This window comes from Salmo trutta, chromosome 17 (genome assembly GCF_901001165.1).
Source record: "Salmo trutta chromosome 17, fSalTru1.1, whole genome shotgun sequence".
Lineage (NCBI taxonomy): Eukaryota > Metazoa > Chordata > Actinopteri > Salmoniformes > Salmonidae > Salmo > Salmo trutta.
The window spans coordinates 9,569,908-9,589,865 of NC_042973.1; the positions used below are offsets into that span (position 1 = coordinate 9,569,908).

The following is a 19,958-nucleotide window of genomic DNA, read 5'->3' on the forward strand; positions in this document are numbered from 1 at the left end:
ATAGAGACGTGACTGAGTATGTGTGACTGAGATACTGTATAGGAACTTGAAGCACCATAGACTGTTTTGTCAGTGCTGATTTGGAGGTTGGACTCGTTTCCAGCAAGCAGACATGTCATTCCGATTTCATGCTGTGTCCTTTTTAGTTAGCAAGTTAACCAATGTGTACCCTCTGTAAAAATGATTTGAATTGTGCGTAAGCGCGAAGTTATAACACATTTCCATTTACCCGTTGTTGGTAATAGCATTATGTTACGAGTTGGAAGCGCAGTGGCCTGGTAAGTTGGGGTAACAATATCTTCGAAAGCTCAACCTTTAGCGCTGGTCGGCTAGCTAGATAAATAGATAATGAACTGGCTATCTGGGCATGAGGACGGTGTTGCTCGCTGTGCTGTATTGAGATAACAAGCTAGCAATGTTGACCACAATGCTAGCTAGATCAGTAAATGATGCGTATATTAACAGCAATAGCTAGTTGATGACAATGCTGTACTTCTCCTAATTACCTGACTGTCTTGCTAACGTAAGTTTAGTTAAGTTGCTTGTTGCCTACAGGCTGGCTACGAAAAGGTTGTTATTATGCTTGATGATGTTCAAGAAGGTAACGCTAACAGTTAGTTAGCTAGACATTAGCTTGGCGTAAAACAAATTGGAATCACTGATATCAAGTGGCCAGCTCGATTGGGTGTGGGTTAGGTAGTTATCTGCGAAACAAAAGGTTGACATTGTAAGTTAACGATGCATTTTGGCTAACCAACGTTACTGTATTTATCCAGGCAGATGTACAGCTACTGTAACTAACGTTATTTGTTCCCCATTCAATCAACGCTATCTTGCCGTTGTTGTACATGTTGTACTGTACAGTATACGATCAATCGTTGTATTCATCACACCTAACTGATGTCTGCAGAAGGTACAGTGTTAATGTTGCTTGTGGGTCTAAATCCCTGACCCATGTCTCTGTCCTGTCAGCATGGCCTGCAGAAACCTGGTCTCCCCCAACATGGGGGTGAGGTTCAGGATGCCCTTACAGAAGCTGCACCCTCTGTCTCGTGCCATCCACCACCGGTACAACTCCAGTGTCACCCCCCCCCACCGCTCGGCAGCCCGCCACTTCACCTCCATGTCCCGGCTGCCCATGCAGCCCCCCAAGCCTCCCCCGGGCGGTCACAGCGGCTGGCGCTACCAGCAGCACCGCAACTTCTGGATGCTCCGCCTGGCCTCCAGGCTGCTCAAGCTCCGGTACATTGTGCTGGGCTCAGCAGTGGGAGGCGGGTACACCGCTAAGAAGGTACAGTACATTTGAGGTAGAGGAGAGAGAGTTGAATGGTAACGGCTAGTTTCCCAGACACATATAACCGGAGCCAGGTTACTGCCCAAGAAGCTGTTGTACTTGTCTGTTAGACTTAAGACACACGATACAAGTACATCTCTCATCTAAATACCAGTTGGCACTCTGATCTCTAATTGGCTGGACCTGCTTGGTAAGAGCAGTGAGAGTAACAAACACATAGAAAGTGGTTTACTACCGTTCACACTGTGCTTAAGCGATATTGGCTTTTAGTGCTGCTTTTCTAATCCTAATGTACGAGTCGCCCTAATTACCTCCACTCCCAGTGGAACAGAGGTGACTTGCTCTACATTTGATTGGCGCTCTGCTAGCGTATGTGTTTATGCCAGACTGCCAGCACAGATGAGATTCCCTTATGAGCTGGTTATCTCAAAACCCTTTCACTATATGGACAATGTTTACATATGATTCTGTTGATCTTGTATAGGCTAGATGTGTCTAGACTCCCCTCACCCCTCTTTTTTTAGCCCAGACTCATTCAACATAGAGGAAAACACAAGGGTCGTTTACCTAAGAGTTAACCCTTTCATGTCACTTAGAATGGGAAATACAGTGCATTTGAAAAGTATTCAGACCCCTTAACTTTTTCCACATTTTGTTACAGCCTTATTCTAAAATGTTTTCCCTCAATCTACACACTATACCCCATAATGACAAAGCAAAAACAGGTTTTTATACATTTTAATAAAATAAAACAGAAATACCTTATTTACATAAGTATTCAGACCCATTTCTATTAGACTTGAAATTGAGTTCAGGTGCTTCCTGTTTCCATTGATAATGCTTGATGTTTCTACAACTTGATTGTATTTGGACCCTTTACTCAGTACTTTGTTGAAGCACCTTTGGCAGCGATTACAGCATCGAGTCTTCTTTGTTATGACGCTACAAGTTTGGCACACCTGTATTTGGGGAGTTTCTCCCATTCTTCTCTGCAGAGCCTTTCAATCTCTGTCAGGTTGGATGGGGAGTGTCGCTGCACAGCTATTGTCAGGTCTCCAGAGATGTTCGATCAGGTTCAAGACCGGGCTCTGGCTGGGCTTCTCAAGGACATTCAGAGACTTGTCCCGAAGCCACTCCAGCGTTGTCTTGTCTGTGTGCTTCGGGTTGTTCTGTTGGAAGGTGAACTTGAGCCCCAGTTTGAGGTCCTGAGCACTCTGGAGTAGGCTTTCATCAAGGATCTCTCTGTTCGTCTTTCCCTCTATCCTGACTAGTCTCCCAGTTCCTGCCACTGAAAAACATCCCCAACGCATGATGCTGCCACTACCATGCTTCATTGTAGGGATGGTGCCAGGTTTCCTCCAGACGTGATGCTTGGCATTCAGGCCATAGAGTTCAATCTTGGTTTCATCAGACCAGAGAATCTTGTTTCTCATGGTCTGAGAGTCCTTTAGGTGCCTTTTGGCAAACTCCAAGCGAGCTGTCATGTGCCTTTTACCCAGGAGTGACTTCTGCCTTGCCACACTATAATGAAGGCCTGATTGGTTGAGTGCTGCAGAGATTGTGCTTCTGGAAGGTTCTCCGATCTCCACAGAGGAGCTCTGTCAGAGTGACCATTGGGTTCTTGATCACCTCCCTGATCAAGGTCCTTCTCCCCCAATTGCTCAGTTTGGTCGGGCGGTCAAGCCTAGGAAGAGTCTTGGTGGTTCCAAACTTCTTCCATTTAAGAATGATGGAGGGCACTGTATTCTTTGGAACTTTCAATGCTGCAAAACTGTTTTGTTACCCTTCCCCAGATCTGTGCCTTGACACAATCCTGTCTCAGAGCTCTATGGACAATTCCTTCGACCTCATGGCTTGGTTTTTGCACAGAAATGCACAGTCAACTGTGGGACCTTATATAGACAGGTGTGTGCCTTTCCAAATCATGTCCAGTCACTTGAATTTAGCACAGGTGGACTCCAATCAAGTTGTAGAAACATCTCAAGGATGATCAATGGAAACAGGATGCACCTGAACTCAATTTCAAGTCTCATAGAAAAGGGTCTGAATACTTATGTAAATAAGGTATTTCTGTTTTATTTTATGAAAATGTATAAACATGTTTTTACTTTGTCATTATGTGGTATTGTGTGTAGATTGATGAGGGAAAACATGTATTTAATCAATTTTAGAATAAGGCTGTAACGTAACAAAATGTGGAAAAGGGGTCTGAATACTTAACAAATGCACTGTATGTCCAATTATTGTACACTAACCCATCCCTTGAAATATTATTTTTGTTAATCTTTATCTGAGGTAATTTGTTTTCTCATTATCATAAATCAAAAATTGTAAGTTGACCATGTGATTGAAATGCCACGTCTGTTCTGTTCTTCCAGACCTATGAGGAATGGAAGGATATGCTGCCTGATATGGGTGAATACAACTGGGTAATACCTGACTTCTTCTGGGAGCTGAGTAAACAAATTGACCTTGGTAAGATTTCTTTCTGGATCAAAATGGGGCTGAGGTGGTGGTCTTGGCAGTAGGTGTGTTGGTCGACTGGAACATTTAGTGGCCCTCCTTTCTACTCATTTTTCCATGGCTTATGCCATGTTCTTATGCTGAGTGACTCAAACATAACAGTGCTATCACAAAAAAACTCCTGAATGCATCATTTCTGGAGTTTTAGATTCTCATTGATGTCTAGCTTTGTTTAGCTGATTGTTAGCTCTCAAAGATGATGTTATTAAACAATATATAGACCCATTGTCTTTTTTTGGGTACTTTCTGTCTGTTTCACTTTACACTTAAAATGTTTTTCAATGCCCCCAAAATATTTGGATTTAGTTTTACTGTTTGGATTTAGGCGGGTCGAAGAAACCCATATGTAGAAAACCCCCTACATGAAATGACTCATTAGAAGTCTGTGAACCTAACATTCATATATAGATTTACCACTGTTAAATAAATTGTCATGTTGGTTTGATTCCTGTTAATCAGTAGTGTGTGTGTGTGTGGTTAATCTGACGTGAATTGTATGTAGTATTTGGGCTGAGCCAGTGCTGTCTTTCTGTTAAGGCTGCTCAGTTAGTTTGGTTCATTTGATTCTCATGTTCAAAGGATAAACTCCACCTACCCTATCGCAATTCTCTTCTGCACACAGATAAACTAACCAAAATGCTGCCTGAGTTAGTGGAGATTGCCAAGTTTCTACCAGAGTTACCCGATTTAGATAAGATAGGAGAGAACTTCACCTTCCTCAAGAGCATCCTCTTCACCGGTGAGTACAGTCTATAGACATAGCCTTTTTGGAGGCTGTCAGACAAAGCAGTTACTAAACTCTTTTAGGCCAGGATTGTATATATTTTTTTTGAACAAGTGGCAAAAGTGATAAATTCATATCTTGAGCTGTGTGAACCTAAAATAGCAATAGCAGCTGCTTCAAGTGGTAGAAGAATTTACGTCATTGGTAATCTGAACTTGAAGTGGGCTTCTTTTGTCGGTTCATGCCTGCATTACCTAGCAATCTACCTTCATACTTTCCAGCAAAAAAAGCATTTCCATTTTGATTTTCGCTAACGTACTGTCAGTTGCAATCACTTTTAGCTTTCCCGATGATCTATTCTGCATTATAAGTAGTATCACAATGACGTGCCCAGATTGCACACGTAGCCAATGGTATCTGACTCTGAACTTGCAGGATGCAGCCATGACGTCAAGCTCACAGCAGGGCCTTGAAACATGTACCCTGCAGTGACCCTGATCCGACCCCTTTGCTTCAGTCTTTTGATTTGTTTTGTGTTTTTCCCTTCTCCCCCTCTGCGTTCTTCACAGGTGTTGGTAGTAAAGGAGCTTCTGGTCAGCGTTTGTTGTTAGGTGTGTATCCCCTACACTCAGTCCCCCCTCTCCGCCCTGGTGCTGTTTGATTACCCAACATTGGCCTGTGTGCGGCAGCACCCTGTTTAGTAGTGCTTTGGAGCCAGAGACGTTGTCAAGTGCTCTTAGATAGGGACCTCCAAACCCAACACAATTGGCTTCCGGACTACAACTCGTTGTCTTTATCCAATGATGCTGCTGTTTCAGACACCAGTGACAAATTATTGATGGAAGGATTTGTTTTTTTGGGTGGAGAGGATGTTTAGATTGACAAAGTCTTTTAATTGATGTACAGGATATATCCTTACCTCATATTGTTGATATCAGATGGGTGTAGAGATTGACATTTTGTTCACTGTCTCATTATGTAATCAAATTCCTGTAAAAACATTTCCTCTGAAAACCAAAGTTGACCACTGAATAGGATGTATTTGGATTGAATTGGATGTGATGCTGCCAATCTTGTGGTCCACAGTGGTTTCAACAACAGATCCCCTGCGTCCTCTCCTTCTCTCTTGGGTTTGGTTTCATCTGACTGTGGCTTTTGTCTGTCCTACTTGTGTGTTTTTGCCTCCTTTGATTTCCAAGTTCCTCCTCCTTTCTCCCTGGCTTCCCTGGCCTCTTTGGTCTCTCTCCCCCTGTACTTACACGATGGGAGGGTAGTTCTTGTCTTAGAGGGCTCTCCTTGTCTGCTGGTAGCTGATGCTTCTCAAATGTTTGGAAAATACATCTGTCTATGATATATGGAAACATCTTGAACTCCATCCATACCTCTTCTTTGACTTGCTAAAGCAATAGTTGTGTTCCTGGTCTGTGGCACCCTATTCCCTATGTAGTGCACTACTTTTGACCAGGGCCCCATATTGGATCTGGTCAAAAGTAGGGCACTATATACGAAATGTAGGGAATAGGGTGCCATTTGGGACAAAGTACTGTAGTTGTGATGCTTGTTATTGACAGGTCTTTCATTGGTTGGATGAAGGATTGTTCTTCCATGATGTTCTGAAGGCGAGTATATAAATATGTACCAAGTGAATGTTTTGCTACTGGTCCAGCTGGCTCTATAGCACCTCCCAACTCCAAGCTGCATTGTACAGGAGAGAAACAAACCAACTCTTTCATAACAGCACTGTGTAAGGGTTTGCCAATTTAATGGCAATTAATGAATGATTTCATTGTCATTATTTTATAGTACCATATCGACTATAACTGGTCAGAGAGCCAATGAAAAGCACAATGTTATTGTGAGCAATATTTTCCAAACCTTTGAGATTCCATCATGCGGGTTCTGACCTGGGGCATAGATGGTAGATAGAGTCCTCTCTAATATTGGGCCAATACTTTTCACTCATTACTGCTTTTTGCTAATAAACTATTGTCCATGATGTGTGGTGTAACCTTGTGATTAATCTCATGCGTTGCGCTGTTTTTGTCTCCTAGCCGAAGCCCCTGGGGACACTCCAGTGAAAGCTGCCACAGATGCCCCGGTCACGGCCACACCAGAGGCCAGCGGCAAGCAGTTTAGAAAGGCAAGTCTGCCCTGCGCTGCCTGACTAGCTCACCCTCACTCCCTGTGGCATATAGCTCACCCTCATCAGCGGACTACTGCTTTTTGGATTTGGCAGTTTGGCTCAATGGAAATGCCATTTCACTTCCAGTGAGTTTGGGAAATGAAGTGAAATTCAGGTCTTGGAGTCAAACTCCTTGAGGTAAAGGGTTGTTTTTCAGGTCATTAACTGAATTTCACATCATTTTGGGATTGACCACAGTCCTGGCTGACTGCCTATACAGTGCATTTGGAAAGTATTCAGATCCCTTGACTTTTTGTTATGTTAAAGCCTTATTCTAAAATGGATTAAAAAAAATGTTTCCCTACACACAATACCCCATAATGACAAAGCAAAAACAGGTTTTTAGACATTTTTGCAAATGTATAATTTTTTTTTAAAAACACACCTTATTTACATAAGTATTCAGACCCTTTGCTATGAGATTTTTAAATAGAATTCAGGTGAATCCTGTATACATTGAGCAATCTTGATGTTTCTACAACTTGATTGGAGTCCACCTGTGGTAAATTCACTTGGTTGGACATGATTTGGCACACCTGTCTATAAGGTCTCACAGTTGACAATGCATGGCAGAGCAAAAACCAAGCCATTAAGTCGAAGGAATTGTCCGCAGAGCTCCGAGATAGGATTGTGTCGAGGCACAGACATGGGGAAGGGTACCAAAACATCTCTGCGGCATTGAAGGTTCCAAAGAACACAGTGGACTCCATCATTCTTAAATAGAAGAAGTTTGAAACCACCAAGACACTTCCTAGAGTTGGCCGTCCAGCCAAACTGAGCAATCGGGAGAAGAGCCTTGATCAGGGAGGTGACCAAGAACCCAATGGTCACTCTGACAGAGCTCCAGAGTTCCTCTGTGGAGATGGGAGAACCTTCCAGAAGGACAGCCATCTCTGCAGCATTCCACCAATCAGGCCTTTATGGTAGAGTGGCCAGACGGAAGCCACTCCTCAGTAAAAGGCACATGATAGCCCGCTTTGAGTTTGCCAAAAGGAACCTAAAGGACTCTCAGACCATGACAAACAAGATTCTCTGGTCTGATGAAACCAAGATTGAACTCTTTGGCCTCAATGCCAAGTGTCACGTCTGGAGGAAACCTGGCACCATCCTTCTACGGTGAAGCATGGTGGTGGCAGCATCATGCTGGGTGGATGTTTTTTTATCTGCTGGGACTGGGAGATTGGTCAGGATCGAGGGAAAGATGAACAGAGATCCTTGATGAAAACCTGCTCCAGAGTGCTCAGGACCTCATACTGGGGCGAAGGTTCACCTTCCAACAGTACAATGACCCGAAGCACATAGCCAAGACAACGCAGGAGTAGCTTCGGGACAAGTCTCTGATTGTCCTTGAGTGGCCCAGCCAGAGCCCGGTCTTGAACCTGATCGAACATCTCTGGAGAGACCTAAAAATAGCTGTGCAGCATTGCTCCCCATCCAACCTGACAGAGCTTGAGAGGATCTGCAGAGAAGAATGGGAGAAACTCCCCAAATACAGGTGTGCCAAGCTTGTAGTTCATACCCAAGAAGACTTGATTCTGTAATCGCTGCCAAAGGCACTTCAACAAAGTACTGAGTAAAGGATCATTATGGGGTATTGTGTGTAGATTGATGAGGGGGGAAAAAACAATGTAATCCATTTTAGAATAAGGCTGTAGCGTTGAAAAAGTGAAGGGGTCTGAATACTTTCTGAATGCACTGTACATAAGGGTTTTTCATATGCTATAGGGTGTCTACCCACTCTGCCAGAGTGGGTGAAAACACGCTTTGGGGATGATATTTTACTTCCTTGTGTTATAAAATACATTTTACAAAGACATAATTATTTGTGTTCTGAATCATTCAGTTGTATCTTTCTCTAACGTTTTAATTAGCAGTAGATCCAAAAAGTCGGATTTCGTAAGTTAATACATCCGATAATAAGCACCGAGCTCTGTTGAGTGGTTCAGCTTTCTTGCAGCTACTTTTGAGGATTCTACATTTAGTGGTGGTCGTTTTCAAAGCTCTTTCTGCAGTTTGCCAAAAGCTCATTTAGCATTTTTGTTTTAACTTTTGTTTAACTAGGCAAGTCGGTTAAGAACAAATTCATATTTACAATGACGGCTTACACCGGCCAAACCCGGATGACACTGGGACAATTGTGCACCGCCCTATGGCACTCCCAATCACGGCCAGTTGTGATACAGCATGGATTCGAACCAGGGTGTCTGTAGTGACGCCTCTAGCACTGAGATGTCGTGCCTTAGACTGCTGTGCCGCTCGGGTTCGTGCAACACGAGCTGAATTAAATGTAAAAGGAAAATAAAACGCTTGTACATTCGATGCTCTATTGACATTTCAGAGATACGCTTGTTTTTGTGAGGTATCTTTTGAAAAATAATAGGAATTTCGCATTAATTTGAAAAGCGTGTGCTAAAATATGAAAATACTACATGTCTTGTCTCAAAATCGATATCTATATCGTTTTATGACCTATGGATTCGAGAAGAAAGATGACGAGTTCAACGGGAAAGTGAGCCTGTCAGGTAGCCTTTATTCTTGATCAGAATCCAGTTTAGCTGACACTGCAATTTTCCTTATTTTGACCACTTTTTTTCTCTCTGGCCTCCATTGATTTAGTCACCCTAATTCTGGCCATCCTACAGGGTTGAAAACTCCAGTAACTTAACAGATTATGATGGAGACATGAGGTTTGGACCATTGGTTTTCTTAGACATTTGTACTCTGTAGGACAGTTTCATTATACTGTGCCAGTCTTTCTGTTGTTCATTTGTATACTGTCGGTAATATTCTTCTTTCTTGTGTTAGAAAGATACATGTAACATTTTTGAAAGTTCAGTGCTTGACCTTACAGAATTTAACTTCATCGGTAGAATATGAATATAGGCTACAGCTATACGTACATATGAGGATATTTGCCGTTGCTTTTTCATCTCATGCTTCTCCATGTGTTGGTTTTTTCCAGAAGCCTTGTGCTGCATTCATGACATGCTCTTCTAGCTTCTGAACCATGACACTGTTTTGCATCCATCTCTGTTCTGTTCTCTTCTCAGTTCATCCATTTTGTATTGTTCCTCTCCTCTCAAGGGCTCTTACACTGTTGTCCCCATGTTCAGTGGAGTAGTCCTGCTTTTAACGTTGTTTTACACTGTTGAACTCCGGTGACTTTTAAGAGGGACATGTTTCAGTCTTAAGCAGTGAAAAAACATTATAATAGATCAACTGAATTCTTGAGTTGGTCAATTCTGTCTCAACTCAGCCAATTTTTATTTTAAATGAATGAGTTTGAAATTGAATTTCTATTAATTACCTGAATGGACTGAGGTAAAACAGACAGACCCCTACCCTGATTCACAGACATTTTTGGAAAGTCTCTCAATATAAGCAGTTTTTGGATGTACTGTTCATTGGGCAGCTAAAACCAAGGGAGAGGGATGAGTTAAGGATCATTAGACTGTGCCTTTGCTCATCTTCCCCTGGGCTGCAGCGAGCTTCCTGCTCCATCCCTGACAGAGAGGTTGCAACATTCTGCTACTGTAACTTTTCCACATTTCCCAGGTTTTCCCAGAAATCGTGGTTGGAAGATTCACAGATTTCCTGCTTATTCCCTTCTGGTTCCATCAAATCTTCCAACTGGGATTTCTGAAAAATCTAGGGATGTTAGTAATGTTAGTGGAATTTTAAAACCCTCTTCCCTGCGTAGCTAGCTTTGTTTATCATCAGGCTGATTTTAGCAGATAATATAATTGTATGATACTGGCCAACATCCCACATTTTTACGGTGATTTATATAACTTTTTTTTAATATTAGCAATTCTTTTAGTAGTTTATCCACATTCAATAATGTATCCACCTCTACATTATCCTAAAACCTGTTGAATATTAAGACAGTTTTCCAGAGTGTTCATGTGTCATATTTTCATTGCGTGGAATAGCATGATCATTGTGGAAGTTGGTAGACATCAGCTGTTTTAGTATTACTATAAAAGCCATAGTAATGGACACTATGGAAGACTGCTAAGAAACTGTACAGAATCTTACCCACTTGTGCCACTGGCTGCAAGACATTAGTTGTGGTATCTGTTGCCTCTTCTGCTTTCAGTCTCCCAACTGTTCTGGTGTCTGTGACAGAGAAAGCCTTACTGTTGGGTACTGCTGATGATGGCAAGATATAGTACTAGACATGGATTGAGTGACAGAATTTGGCCATAGACAACCCGAAGCCTGGTTGGTTGAGTTAGTGTGTTGCTTGAATGACGGGTACAGTACGTTATGTTGACGGCTGTGTTGCTCCTGCCTCTCACTGTGACGTCCCTCAGGGTCTGCTCGACGAGCTCATTCTCATACAGCAGCAGATCCAGCAGGCTGAGGAGGAGGTCAGGCGGGCCTCCGCGGCCAATAATGCACAGCCAAGCCCAGAGCCCGCTCCCAGCCCACCCCTGCGCCTGTCTCCACCGCCGCCTCCACCTCTGAGCCCGCCTCCGCGCCAGATACCCGAGCCAATCCCAGCCAGCTCCCTGAGCCCCAGCCCCCCTCGGCAGAAACGCAAGGTGAAGGTCCCACCCCCCGCCCCACACCAACACCCATCTGTAGAACCCCCGTCTGAACGTAAACGGTAGAACCGCACCCAAAGCCACCCACCTTCCTCAAGAAGGACAAACCCCCTGCTGTTCAAATTCACACTAATGGGGATTTGCCCGGGTAATCCTATAAGAGTACTGTTTATGAAATTGATGGAATTGCTATGGTCATATGTCGTTTGGATTGGTAGCATTGAGCAAGCCTAGAGCTCTTTTCTAGCTCACATATGAAAAGTGGACAAGAAGGCACTGTAGTGTACTGTATTGAACCTCTGGTCATTGTTGTATTCTACCAGGCTTTTTATAACCAAGGCTATATGCTACTAACAACAGATTGTATTGTGTTGTGCTAGTTTCCAGTCGCTGAATACAATGCAATGATGAGTAGCAAATATTTCCTTAACCACATCTTTTGTGTCACTATGCCCAAAATGTTCTTGTCAGTTTATTTGATTCTGGGCTAGCTGTTTTTGTATTATTTAGTTAGCCTACATATGCTAGTTAGCCTACATTGTGCTAGTTAGCCTACATAACACACATTGCCATCTCGCTTCATTCAACCTGCCCAAACAAATACCCTGCCATCTCCCTCAAACTTCCTTCGTTTGAACGAGGCAATGAAGGAAAAATCATCCATCCTTATGGTATCCGTCAGGGCAGTGTGCCGTGACACACTATTGTTCCACTGGTGGAACGGCATGTCTGATGCCTGGCAATCTCAGAATCCGCTCATGCCAGTTCAGTACCACAGTAACATAGCCATGGCTCCCTCTCTCATGTAAACCGCTGGACTGCGACCAAACGCTCCTCCCGTAACACTCCACTCACCTACACTGCATGGAGTGGAGTGACACCCTGCTGCATGGTGTGCTGTGAACTTATGGAATAATTCTAGATATCAGCTATACAGTGAAATCTAATTGAGTTATAGTCCTGCATTAGGACAGGACTGAATCAGCATCAGGGCTAGATCAGGATCAGGACTAGATCTTTCTTCTTAGTTCTGTAATCAGTATGCTGTAGGCTGTTATCACAGCATTGCAATTTGCAAGTAGTTAGCACAATCACCTTAGCTGCAGTCCCTGTCTTTCGTCTGTGTGTACCGTATGTACAGTACCAGTCAAAAGTTTGGACACATACTCATTCCAGGGTTTTTCTTTATTTGTACTTTTCTCTACATTGTAGAATAATAGTGAAGACATCAAAACTATGAAATGACACTTATGGAATCATGTAGTAACCAACAAAGTGTTAAACAAAATATATTTCATTTTTGAGATTCTTCAAAGTAGCCACCCTTTGCCTTGATGACAGCTTTGCACACTCTTGGCATTCTCTGAACCAGCTTCATGAGGTAGTCACCTGGAATGCATTTCAATTAACATGTGTGCGTTGTGAAAAGTTCATTTGTGGAATTTCTTTCCTTCATGCGTTTGAGCCAATCAGTTGTGTTGTTACAAGGTAGGGGGGTATACAGAAGATAGCCGTATTTGGTAAAAGACCAAGTCCATATTATGGCAAGAACAGCTCAAATAAGCGAAGAGAAACGACGATCATTACTTTAAGACATGAAGGTCAGTCAGTCTTGAAAATGTCAAGAACTTTGAAAGTATCTTCAAGTGCAGTCGCAAAAACCATCAAGTGCTATGATGAAACTGTTTCTCATGAGGACCGCCACAGGAAAGGAAGACCCAAAGTTACCTCTGCTACAGAGGATAAGTTCAATAACTGCACCTCAGATTGCAGCGCAAATCATTGCTTCACAGAGTTCAAGTAACACACACCTCAACATTAACTGTTCAGAGGAGACTGTGTGAATCAGGCCTTCATGGTCGAATTGCTGTAAAGAAACAACCACTAAAGGGCACCAATAATAAGAAGACTTGCTTGTGCCAAGAAACACGAGCAATGGACATTAGACCTGTGGAAGTCGCTCTGGATAAGAGCGTCTGCTAAATGACTTAAATGTAAATGTAATGTAAATGAAATCTGTACTTTGGTCTGATGAGTCCATATTTGAGATTTTTGGTTCAAACCGCTGTCTTTGTGAGACACAGAATAGGTGAACGGATGATCTCCGCATGTGTGGTTCCCACAGTGAAGCATGGAGGAGGAGGTGTGAAGGTGTGGGGGTGCATTGCTGGTGACACTCAGTGATTTTAATTAGAATACAAAGCACACTTAACCAGCATGGCTGGACTGTCAATGGTTTTTCAACAGGACAATGACCCAAACACACCTCCAGGCTGTGTAAGGGCTGTTTGACCAAGAAGGAGAGTGATGGAGTGCTGCATCAGATGACCTGGCCTCCACAATCACCTGATCTCAACCCAATTGAGGTGGTTTGGGATGAGTTGGACCGCAAACTGAAGGAAAAGCAGCCAACAAGTGCTCAGCATATGTGGGAACTCCTTCAAGATTGTTGGAAAAGCATTCCAGGTGAAGCTGGTTGAGAGAATGCCAATAGTGTGCAAAGCTGTCATCAAGGCAAAGGGTGGCTACTTTGAAGAATACAGAATATTAAATATATATTTTGATTTAACACTTTTTTTGGTTACTACATGATTACATGTGTTTCATAATTTTGATGTCTTCACTACTATTCTACAATGTAGAACCCTTGAATGAGTAGGTGTTCTAAAACTGTTGACTGATACTGTATGTGTGTGGACCGTATGTCTGTGTTTAATCTCTTGTCCCTCCTTGCCGTCCCTATCCATCTACTCATTGGTGCTCGGTCTCCCTCTGTCTGGTTTGTGATCTCTTTCTCTCAGTTATGCAGTGCAGGTGTGGAACTGTTCATTATTGGAGGCCTAAGCCATGTGAATCATCATGGAGTAATAATCTAGATAATGATCTCTTTGATTGCGATAATTCTGCTGTCTTTCCCAGGGTTGGATTTGACTTGTGCCTGTGTGATTTTTGCACTGTGATTCACTGTAATACAGATTAACACCAAACAAATGACTACAACCTGGAATGGAATCAGTTATCCCCCTTTTGTTGCGTTGACTTGTCTTTCCTCCGTTGTGGTGCCCGCTGATCTCTGTAATGTGCACGTTGGCTGTCTGTCATGAGTCTAGTGGTCTCAGCGGGTTTGGACTGGATCACAATGTCCCAGACTTGTGATAGCGAGGTTTAATTAACCTGCTCTCTCTGTGTCTCTAGTCTTCAGACAAGGAGAAGGTGGACCAGCTTCAAGAGGAACTGCTCCGAACTCAGGTACAGCACAATATGGTCCCTATCCTTCCATGTCCAAGTATCTTACCACATTTGCACAGTAAAAATCCAGTTTAATTTGGTAAAGGGACCGAATGGTCCATCTCTTTCCTCCAGTAGATTCCTCATATTATACCACATTGATGTTGTACAGTCAGGTTATAAAACATCAGTTTTACTTTTATAAATGGACTGAATTAAAGAGATTTGTTGTTAGAGATGAAGTCTTCTTTCTCTCTGTTGTCCTCAGATGAAGTACCAGCGCATGCTGGAGAGACTGGAGAAGGAGAACAAGGAGCTGAGGAAAGTGGTGCTGCAGAAAGATGAGAAAGGCATCCACCAGAGGAAAGTCAAGGTGAGTGTGTGAGACACACACACACACACAGAGACACACACACACACACACACACACACACACACACACACACACACCGGGGTTGTGCATGTGAGTAAAAGTTGATCAAGAAATTTGTTTCAAAACATTCTTTTATAGTCTGCAGTAAAAAAAATACTAATTCTCCCATCAGGCATTGCTCAAAGTGTTGTTCTGTGTTCATCTGTATTCCTTCTACAGAAGTCTCTGATTGACATGTACTCTGAGGTCCTGGACATCCTCTCAGACTTCGACTCTAACTACAACACCCAGGACCATCTACCCAGGGTAAGGAACAACAAGTGGCTCATGGCTTTCTGGAAATGCAATCAAGTTATGGAGATGTTATTGTGAACCATTTCTTGAGTGTACTGTATACTATACTGCCAGAAATACTATACTGCCAGAAATACATTGTTTCCTGTTGAAAAGGCATTGTTGTAAAATGGTAGGTCTCTGCTGTCTATCACACCTATGTCACCTAATCCCTCCCCTCTACCACCCCATCCATCTGTTCTCTCTCTCGCTCTCTCTCCTCTCTCCTATACTATAGGTGGTGGTGGTGGGAGACCAGAGTGCAGGGAAGACCAGTGTGTTGGAGATGATCGCCCAGGCTAGGATCTTCCCCCGGGGCTCTGGAGAAATGATGACCCGCTCTCCTGTCAAGGTATAGGAACTCATTTACTAGACTACCTCAGCCCCCTCAAGACCCCTACCTTCCTCCACACACAAAGATGTATAGAAGCCAGCGTTTTACGTTTGGTATTTGGTATTTTGTTAGGATCCCCATTAGCTGTTGCAAAAGCAGCAGCTACTCTTCCTTGGGTCCACACAAAACATGAAACATGAATACAGAACATTAATAGACAAGAACAGAACTACATACATTTGACGCTGAAGTGTTGATTTATATATTTTTATTTTTCCAATTTAGTCATTTAGCAGACGCTCTATGACTACATGAGCAATTAGGGTGAAGTGCCTTGCTCAAGGGCATAGACAGATATTTCACCTAGTCGGCTCGGGGATTTGAAACAGTGACCTTTCGGGTCACTGACCCAACGCTCTTAACCGTTAGGCTACCTGCCGACCCAATTTATGTTCTTATTTTAAAGGGGCAATCTGGGATTTGGTACATGCATTTTTGGATTTGATATATAGCCATTATTCTTGATGAATATAACTTATTAAGTGGTGGGATGATTGCTTTTTTTGTCCAGACTTGTCTTACTACTGTGGCTGTGCCTTGGTGGATTTCTTCTTTTGGTCTGCACTGTTTCATATGGGACATTGTAGTCCACAGTTTTAGTGGTGGAATGAGGTCTGTATGGTCTGGGACGATGGGCAGCGTTACCAGCATTGTGCTTTTGGACTGGGGACTTTGAATGTTTCTTTATTGCATTTTGCCACCTGCTTCTCTCTCTTCTACTAGGTGACGCTGAGCGAGGGACCTCACCACGTGGCCATGTTCAAGGACAGCAGTCGAGAGTTTGACCTGGGAAAAGAGGAGGACGTAAGTTTAACGCAGCATAGAAGAGTGAGGCGTTCTCTCTCCCACCATGGAATCATCTTTTCATTGGGGTTTTCATTGGGGTTTTCATTGGTGTTCATTCACAGCGCTTCACTTGTTGATTGGTTCATTCATATAGTGAACCATTGATTCTCTCCTCCCTGCAGCTGGCTGCCCTGAGACATGAGATCGAGCTGAGGATGAGGAAGAGTGTCAAGGAGGGACAGACAGTCAGCCCTGAGGTGATGACAGAACTCTATTGCTCCACACCTTCTGCCTTCTGCCTGCGTCCCTAATGGCACCCTGTAGCCCCTGTCCCTAATGGCACCCTGTAGCCCCTGTCTGTGTCCCTAATGGCACCCTGTAGCCCCTGACTGTGTCCCTAATGGCACCCTGTAGCCCCTGTCCCTAATGGCACCCTGTAGCCCCTGTTTGATTGATATAACCTTTATTTAACTAGGCAAGTCAGTTTAGAACAAGTTCTTATTTACAATGACGGCCTACACCGGCCAAACCCGGACAACGCTGGGCCAATTGTGCACCGCCCTATGGGACTCCCAATCACGGCTGGTTGTGATACAGCCTGCATTCGAACCAGGGTCTGTAGTGACGCCTCTAGCACTGAGATGCCGTGCCTTAGACTGCTGTGTCACTCAGGAGCCCCCTATATAGTGTGATACTGTTATATCAAAAGTAGGTCTCTGGTTGAAAGGAGTGGTCAAAAGTAGTGCACAAGACTAGGGAATAGGGTGCTATTTGGGTCTCTACCGGCTATATAATGAAAGCTCACTAGTTCTCAGCATTTTACCAGCTCTATGTCGATCCCTGACTGTTTTTTTTTTTGTAACAGTATTTTTTATTGGAGTTTCACAATTTTCACCCATATTAAGAGATACAACAACAAAGACAAGGCAAAAAAAACAGCACTCGCTTACACATATCCGTATGTATGCACGCACGTACACACACACCCACCGTTTCCCTCTCCCCGCTTCTCTCACCCCATCCCCCTCATTGCATCCCTCAATACATACATTTTAAACAAACATAAACAGAAAAAAAAAATAACAATAAAGACATAATAAAGAAATAAAATAAAATGCTCAGTTTAAACCAAGAAGTTGAGTTCCTCACACGGACCGTACAGTGTAATTCTGGAATACATAGATCACCATTCTAAGAGAATCCTTGCAGCATAATAGCTGATACTTCAGGTTCTAGGTAATTTAGGTAAGGTTCCCATACTTTGTAGAACTGATCTGTCTTAGAGTGCAATGTACATGTCAGATATTCCAGCGGGACCCATTCAAATAGTATCTTATGCCAATCTTTAATAGAGGGAACCTTATCACTAATCCACTGTAAAAGTATGTTTTTCCTCGCTGCGAAGGTGAGGATGTTGTAAAGCCTCCTCTTACCGACAGAAGTTACATGCCTACTAGGGAGACCTAACAGTAGAGAAACTGGGTCCAATTCTAGATCGACCCCTAGGATCTTTTCAATCTCTTGCAGAACACCAGACCAATATCTTTGTATTTTGGGACATGTGTTAGGGTGCCTGTATCAGTTTTACATTTGAGACACTGAGGAGAGGAGGAAGCGGGGCTAAATGCATGTCTGCGATTTGGGGATATATGCAATCTGTGTATTATTCTTAATTGAATTGCTCTAGTACGATTACATATAGATATTGTTTTTGCATATTTCCAAATGTCCTCCCACATCTCTTCGTCAATGGTAACAGACAGTTCTTTCTCCCACACTTGTTTCACTCTCTGTGTGTCGACAGCGGAAAAGGACCTTAAAGCATCATAAAACAGACTTACAGACATTTTCCTTTGTGGGGAAAAAAGCATTCTTTCAATGACAGACATATCAGGGTTACCAATTAAGGTGGTGCTCTTCAGAATATAGTGTCTTGTAGGAAACGGAAAAAGTCCTGCTTTGGGAGTTGATATTTCTCGACCATCTGCTCAAATGACAATAAAATCTTATCCGCAAATAAGTCATTTAGTCTGCGTATGCCCTTATTAAGCCAAACGTTAAAGCCAGCATCCAGCAATCCTGGGTCAAAATCTGGGTTGTTAAGAATTGGGGTAAGAGCAGAGGTTAGTTTGGACCTTCCCAGGAAACGTTGAACTGACCTCCATACTTTGAGTGTGTTAAGTGTAATGGGGTTGTTACAGCGATCTTTTACAGACTTGAAACTTGTGAGAAACAAAAGGTCCTGTAAAGGGTATTTTGAAAGAGAAGTCTCAATGTCTAACCAAATAGAGGAGTCATCGTTTGTGATCCAGTCTGAGATATAACATAGGTGGGCACACCACTGATAGAGCCTGATATTGGGTAGATCCAAGCCACCCATAGAATTTGGCAGCTGCAATATTGCCATCTTAAGTCTTGGCTTGCGTTTACTCCATATAAAGGAACTTAGCCATCAATTTACATCCTTTATTACCTTATTGGAGAGTAATACTGGGATCATTTGGATTGGGTAAAGTAGCCTAGGTAAAATGTTCATTTTCAAGAGGGATATTCTACCCAACCATGAAATCGGAAGCGAGTTCCAGCGCTCCAGATCCTGTCTTATTGTGTCAAACAAGGGAACAAAATTGGCTTTGTACATTTGTTGGAATTTAGGAGTTACAAATATACCCAGATACGTAAAACCTGAGGGAGACCATTTAAAAGGGAAGGGGGGAGAAGTGTTAGGTACAGAGTGAAGGTTACCAAGTGGCATAGCCTCTGATTTAGTTAGGTTAATCTTGTAGCCTGAGAATTCGCTGAATAACTCAATAGTGTTAATCAGAGATGTGATTGAAGTCTCGGGATTAGAAATAAATATCAGGACATCATCAGCATACAAGCTTATTTTATGGTGAACATCACCAATGAGCAGCCCCTGTATAGCAGGCGTTACCCTGATGGCCTCGGCCAGTGGTTCCATAACAAGTGCAAATAGGAGGGGGGACAGAGGACAGCCCTGTCTGGTACCTCTGTGTATAGAGAAGCTATTTGACCGTAGTCCATTAGTAAGGACAGCAGCCTGAGGATCATCATATAAAACTTTCACCCATTTTATAAAGTTGTCCCCCAGACCAAATTTATTTAGAGCAAAGAATAGGTAAGACCACTCCACACGATCAAATGCTTTCTCAGCATCTAGGGAGAGCACAAGACCATCCATAGCACTTTGTTGGTAGACTTCAATTACATTAAGGAGCCGTCTGACATTGTTACATGACCTACGTCCCTTAATGAAGCCAGTTTGGTCTCCTTTCACAATCAGTGGCAGTGAGTCCTCTAATCTTGTGGCTAGAATTTTAGAAAGCAATTTTCTATCCACATTCAGAAGGGAAATTGGTCTGTACGAGGAACAAGACTCCGGACATTTTCCCTTTTTGAGAATAAGTGATATGTTGGCTTCTCGCAGCGTTTGGGGGAGCTGGTCATTTGAAAATGAGTGGTTAAACATATCACGCAATGGCTCAAGGATCAGGCCATGGAACTCTTTATAGAACTCACTACAAAACCCGTCCGGTCCTGGGGCCTTACC

The 19,958-nt window shown here is 43.0% G+C and overlaps 1 protein-coding gene across 6 annotated transcripts in view; it reads left to right on the top strand.

Moving 5' to 3' along the window:
• The first annotated feature begins 92 nt into the window (after positions 1–92).
• LOC115151541 (dynamin-like 120 kDa protein, mitochondrial) overlaps positions 93–19,958 on the top strand; it is a 75,128-nt gene continuing 55,262 nt past the window's right edge. For 3 of the 6 annotated variants that reach the window (XR_003867321.1, XM_029695564.1, XM_029695565.1), the window contains exons 1-13: positions 93–278; positions 973–1,291; positions 3,673–3,769; positions 4,440–4,556; positions 5,111–5,152; positions 6,593–6,681; positions 11,040–11,270; positions 14,469–14,522; positions 14,770–14,874; positions 15,094–15,180; positions 15,446–15,559; positions 16,325–16,405; positions 16,570–16,644. Coding sequence is in view for 5 of the 6 variants with exons in the window: in XM_029695564.1 (XP_029551424.1) it covers positions 250–278; positions 973–1,291; positions 3,673–3,769; positions 4,440–4,556; positions 5,111–5,152; positions 6,593–6,681; positions 11,040–11,270; positions 14,469–14,522; positions 14,770–14,874; positions 15,094–15,180; positions 15,446–15,559; positions 16,325–16,405; positions 16,570–16,644 (1,440 nt within the window). In the remaining variant the exon portion in view is untranslated. The remainder of the gene's footprint in view (positions 279–972; positions 1,292–3,672; positions 3,770–4,439; positions 4,557–5,110; positions 5,153–6,592; positions 6,682–11,039; positions 11,271–14,468; positions 14,523–14,769; positions 14,875–15,093; positions 15,181–15,445; positions 15,560–16,324; positions 16,406–16,569; positions 16,645–19,958) is intronic. The other 3 variants (XM_029695568.1, XM_029695567.1, XM_029695569.1) reach the window with 3 other exon arrangements.